Source organism: Rattus norvegicus, chromosome 1 (genome assembly GCF_036323735.1).
Source record: "Rattus norvegicus strain BN/NHsdMcwi chromosome 1, GRCr8, whole genome shotgun sequence".
NCBI lineage: Eukaryota > Metazoa > Chordata > Mammalia > Rodentia > Muridae > Rattus > Rattus norvegicus.
In genome coordinates, this window is record NC_086019.1 from 126,942,972 (window position 1) to 126,948,971 (window position 6,000).

The following is a 6,000-nucleotide window of genomic DNA, read 5'->3' on the forward strand; positions in this document are numbered from 1 at the left end:
CTTCGTGTGGGCAGGAGTGCAACTAGAATCCTTTCCTGTGCGTTACCTCGTGTCTTCTTTGGACCGTGGGACAAATATGATTTCATATGGTTGGAGTGCATGAAGTACTCATGCCAGGGTGCGCAGATGCACATGAAGCAGAAGGCTATACAGTGGAGTGGTCAGTCCTACCACAGAGTGAGCGCAGCAGGCACAGCTGCCCTGGTCTCCTGACTCACAATGGTGATGGCTCTCACATGGGCCGAAAGCACATGCTTAACAGATGAGGTCTACCCATTTGGTCACATCAGAACCCAGTGTGGTAAGAAAGGGGCTATGGTGTGGGGCCAGGAGGCCCCAGAGCAGCTCACACCAGGATATAATCTGGTGACACATACACCCCACACCCCACATCCCCTCCCAGCTGCTTGCCTCCAAGCACACCAAAGTCACTTGGGCCTAGATCTGCCCTACCCCAACAACACTTTAGCCAGGCACCTCCCTCCAGGAAGAGGGAGGCCCCTAGAAGGCTGGCCAAGAGGGCTGGGGAAGGAGCCAGAAGTGTCCTCAGGTATCCCAGTCCCCAGGACAGAAGAACCAGACAAGCCAGGGCCCTCACGTTCAGGGAACAAGAAGAACCCCACGTCACTTACCCAGCACTTCCCAATCTACCCCACAAACTCACTTATGTAGTCAGGGTCAGCATGTGTCACTGGTCAGAATGGCCCCTGACCACTCTCTCTACTTTATACCCTTGACCCTCCCCATCATCTCTCCCCCCAAACCCAGGGCTTCTCCCAGGATGTAGGATGAACTAAGAAGGAACAGGAGTGAAAGCACGGGCCTCAGACCTCCACATTTCACACCCAGCCCAGCCCAACAACCACCCTGCACAATCATCATGGGCAGAAGAGGAGGGGCACTGAGAGGCCAGGGACCTCAGCCTCTACTTGGTTACCTAGGGCCTCTCTATCTCCACTGCTCTAGCTAGCTGGCTTCCTCTACATTATGAAGAACAAGCAGGCCCTGCAATACCTCACAATACCATAGCCACCCGACCATGGTTTTGTATGAGGAGAAGAGAACCAAGTAGAACAACAAAAAACACCCCCCCAAAATTCCATGGACTCCATTTAGTGTTAGTCAACTACTCCTGAGCATGGGGCCTCCCTGGAGTGTGGGTGACACATCCTACTGTGGGGAGGGGGACCTTCTGATAATTTCCTTTGCCAACAAGTATCAATTGCAATGGCTTCTTCATTAGGGGTGGAATTTCGTATCCATTTGTATCCAGGCTGGGATTCTGTCTGGTTTGAACCTGTGCAGGTCTTACCCATGCTAACAGTCTCTGTGAGTTTGTTTGGATTCCTTCTTGACAGAGAAAGAGGGGGAAAAAGAGAGACAGAGCGAGATAACATGAAGTTGGTGGGCAGGGAAGTAGGGAAGATCTGGGAGGAGTTGGGGGGGGGGAAATATTATCAAGGTACGTAAAATTTAAAAAACCTAAATAAAAAGCTAATTAAATAAATAAAGAAGAGCCAGGCAGAGAGAGCCGAGGTTCAACTCCTAAGTGAATAATAAGGCTTCCCTGCCCACAAGCAACGGGGCAAAACCAAGGCCACTACCTGACAGGTACCAAGTGCCCATGAGGAGCTGTTGGGTGTGTGTGTCTTGAGCTGAGGACAAAGGCATCCTTGACAGCCAGGAGAGGGGAACTAGCCACACACAACCAACACACAGGCTGAATGGCCTGGACAAGAGACCATTCCCAAGCTGATCAAGTCTACCAAGGAGGCTGGGTTGGCCGATTGTAGGTACTGGAGCCCAGGGTACCCGCAAGCTACCCACTCAGTCCTTTGTAGGAGGGTCTAGAGGGCGCCTCTGGTGGGAGTGCAGGGTCATTCTGCTGTCCTACGTGGTCTGATAGCAGAGCCTGAGCCCGACTCTTAGCCGTTTAAGAACAAAGTTCCTGGGTCATTTTCTGTACTTATAAACTGTCTCCTACCAGTGGGATATGGGCTGAGTCTACAGACCAAGGTGGAGGCTCCTGGGTAGATATCGGGTCCTTACTGGGACAAATCAGCACCAGACTCCAGTGGTCTTCACAGAAATCCTTACTGGTCTTCATGTCTTCCCAGTCTCCTTCTTACTGCTAGGAACAAAGGTGGAGAACCTAGAGCAGCACATGGCCTAGGTTACACATAGTGCGTGGGCAAATATAGGAGGCTTCCTGGGACACAGAGTGCACCCTGTATACACCTACTCTAACGGCAGCCCCTGACCTTTGCTTTCCTACCTACTCCATGGCCTTCGGGACATCCAAATGTGCTTAATAAACCGCCTTGCCATTGGTTCTCCCAGGATGGTGCTGAGTAGGCGCCTAAGCCCTGAAGGGGCTCAGATCCCCCCACCCACCCAAAAGGGGAGAGGGGGAGGGGGCGGGGAAGGGAGAGACTGTTCCAAAGACCACAGGAACAGGAAATGCACGGCAGCATCATGCCCTGCCTAAGTAAAGGACCCGGGCAGTACAGAAGGTCAAGGCCACCTCCTGTCCCCCAGCAAATAGGCTCGCCAGAGTGGCAGCATTCTTAGGCATCCGCCAGAGCAATCAGATACTAGGAGAAAGGCAGGCCATGTTCTTATTTATAATCAGTCAACACATTCACCTCAGACCACACAGGAAGCGTTTTCATGCCAAATACACTAACTGGAAGATGCCGAGAAGACAGGAAAGAGGTAAGAAAGGGTGGTTCACAGCTGAGAAGCCAACCTCAAAAATGCTCCCAGGCTTCCCTTTAGGAAACAACTGTTGCATTTGCAAATAGAGTCGCTGCCCACCCCCCAAAGAAAATAAAACTTGGGGTGGGGAGCATGGGGGAAGGGAGGCATGGGGTGTTGGTTGGTGGTTAAAGCTGGCAAAAGCAATTACTTCTGAAAGGATGAATGCCTGCTGGAACCAGAGCAGTCCAGGGAGGCCACGGATAGAGCAACCTGTCTTCGGTATCCTGATGGGCTCCCCATGCCCCTCATGTCCCTGCATGACAGCAGGCCTGCCCCAGGAGTCCACAGAAATACTGGGTGTGTTCTACAAGCTCGCTTCTGCACCATCACACGGTGAAGGTACAGAACCGGCCATGACACCTAGAGCGCGCTTAGCTTCCCTGAAGAACAGAATAACACCCTTGCTCAAGACTTCTGTAAAGTATAGCCCAGAGCACACCTGGACTCAGGACTGTTTCTCTTTGGGTGGAGACACTCTGCAAGGCTGGCATTGCTGCCCCCTCCTATGAAACTGTCCAAAACTACAGACATGGTGTGGGCTACTGGCCTTCAGCCGCCCACCAAGCCTTATCCAAGCCTTGAGGTTTCAGTTCATCTGCTCCTGATAAACTAGCCCAACTAAATACAATTTACTGAACTTAAGAGGTCTTGGTTACCTAGCAACAAATGAGTTGTACCTGGGATGGGGCTGCCACTCCCTAATCTGAGCACAGCTCAATACCTATGAGGTCTCCATAGCAATCCGAGGACGCTCATGGAAGCTGGAGGTTCTTACTGCTGTAGTTAGGTCCTTCAGGGGTGGTCATGGGGATCTGGAGACATGAAAAGCAGCAAAAAACATCTAGGCAACCATGAGCAAAACTGCAGGACTTGACTTGGGGCTGAAGAGAAGGTTCAGTAGTTAAAAACCACTTGCTGCTCTTACCGATGAGGGAGGTTCAGTTCCCAACACTGACAAGGAGGCTCTCAACCGTCTGTAGCTCCAGATCTAGGGGAATCTGAAGCCCTCTTTTGGTCTCCAAAGGTACTGCACTCCTATGGTGAACTTACAGGCAAAATACTTACACGCATTAAAAATTTCTGGACAATTCAGGGCGTGGTGATGCATACCTTTAGTCCTAGCACTCCGAAGCAGAGACAGATTACTGAGTTCAAGGCCAGCCAGGTCTACAAAGGAAGTCCTGGACAGCTACGGCTGGTTACACTCAGAAACCCTGATTTGAAAACACACACACACACAAACCAAAAGCCAAAAAAACTCCTTCAGTACATGAAATTCTGTTTTATCAGGCTACACCCACACACAAAAGGGGGTGATGGAATGGGGGGGGGGGGCTGCACAAACCCTCTTGGATGCTTGAGTCATTTTCTCTTCTGCTCTTCAGAGGTCATCTTGACCAGACAGACCAGAACTAAGGATGAGAATGCATGGTGGTGTGCTGCCCACTTGTACTTCAAGGCCAAGCCTCCTTACTAACAAGCTGTATTATCTTTGTTTACACAATAAGGCATTGCCAAATAGAATGCGTTCCTCAAAGCAAAATGGCACAATGGGTAAGGACACCCATTGCCAAGCCTGGTAAGTCGAGTTTGATTTCTGGAACCCACATGGTAGAGAGAACTGACTCCCCCAGGCTATCCCCTGACCTTCATGTGTATGCTGTGAGACGTGCACTGTGCGTGCACGAGTGCGCGCATGCACACGCATACACACACACACACACACACACACACACACACACACACACGAGTAACTGTAAAAGCAGCTTTTAAAAAATGAAACACCGAGAGGTTTTTAAAGAAGGGTGCTAAAACACACCATCTATGAAGCCAAACCTCACACAACTGGCCAAGGACGGAGACAGCAACACCACTGAGCCTTACAGACAACACGCAGGTCTCGGGCCCTTCCCCACCCCTCAACGCAATGTTAAAAACTCTAGTTGTTTTTTTTTTTTTTTAACACTATGAAATAAAATTCTGAAAAACAAAAGAACGAAAGCCTCAATTCTGCAAACATCCTTGAAGAGGTGACCCTCGGTCATATTAGGAGGATGGCATCTAAGTTACACAGAGGAGGGGTGGGAAGGCATTCAGTGATGGGGACACCAGACAGCCCTCTACTCAGGGGCTAGGCCAGGCCTCTTGCTGAGGACCAGCTGCTGCTCCCTAGTGAAAGCAGGCAGAGCTGGAATGTTTAGACTGAGGGAAGCAAAACCAGCCCTGAATCTGAAATCAGTACAGCAAATCTGGACATTCCTTTGGTGCTGGACTGGGGGCCTGCCACACACGGCAACTGCAGAGAGTTGCCTTCCTGGCAGGTCCACACTGAAAACAGAATAAACAGTCCATAAAACAATCCAGCCCCCTTGACATGCATAAACCACGAGACTGACCCTGCAGGACCATAAGGGGGGAGCCTCAGCGAATAAACTATCTACCAGGTGACCTAGACCAGCAGTACTGGTCAGAAAATGGACGAACCAGCTTCCCTGCTTACTCACCAGGCTCTCTGTTGGGGCAAGGATATATAAAGTGACCGACAGTGAGACAGAGTAGAGACCCTGGCAAACCAGGAGTCCCTGGGAATGTACTGTTGTGTCCACTCATGGGCTGGCCATTCCCACAGGGACATTCCCATCAACAGCCAGGCGTATGGACAGGAGAGCCCGGCCAGGTGCGGCTGACCCAGGCTGCCTGCAAGAAGCAGTCGGAGCTTAATAGCAGACATAATCCTCACTGGCATGGCTGAGGTGTAAAGCTAGTTCACACCCTAGACTCCTCCAGGAAGACTGGCTTTGGGCAGGAAGGTAGGTGGCCCCGGGGGCTCTGGAAGCTCCACTTATGGGCATCTGAGCACTCCAGGAGAAGAGAAGCAGCTCCCCAAAATTTTCCATGGAACTTAATCAGCCTCAAAGCCAATAAATCCTGGTGTGGTGTTTACGTAAGCGCTCCCAGCCTCTGGCCCTCAGCCAGTGCTCCAAAACCTACGCTGTGCCAGCTGTCGGCAGTGGGGTGCCCTCTGTGCTGCCCCCACCCTGCCTCACCAACCTAAAAGAAAAAGTCAATGAATCATAGAAATGTTCCTCCTATAAATGGAATATAAATGTTTATTAAGAAATTACGGGAACCAGGTCAGGCATTTTGCAATCTTAGTCATACTAGCTAATTAAAAAAAAAAAATCAAAATAGAAACCCATCTTAGAAACTTGAGACAATGAAAGCTTCTCTAGCCAAGGA

At 50.6% G+C, this 6,000-nt stretch overlaps 1 protein-coding gene across 1 annotated transcript in view; it reads right to left on the bottom strand.

Moving 5' to 3' along the window:
• Klf13 (KLF transcription factor 13) overlaps positions 1-5,465 on the bottom strand; it is a 30,766-nt gene extending 25,301 nt beyond the window's left edge. Inside the window, exon 1 of the mRNA NM_001109147.1 lies at positions 5,265-5,465. Coding sequence (NP_001102617.1) covers positions 5,265-5,370 — 106 coding nt within the window. The 5' untranslated portion in view covers positions 5,371-5,465. The remainder of the gene's footprint in view (positions 1-5,264) is intronic.
• Positions 5,466-6,000: the final 535 nt, after the last annotated feature.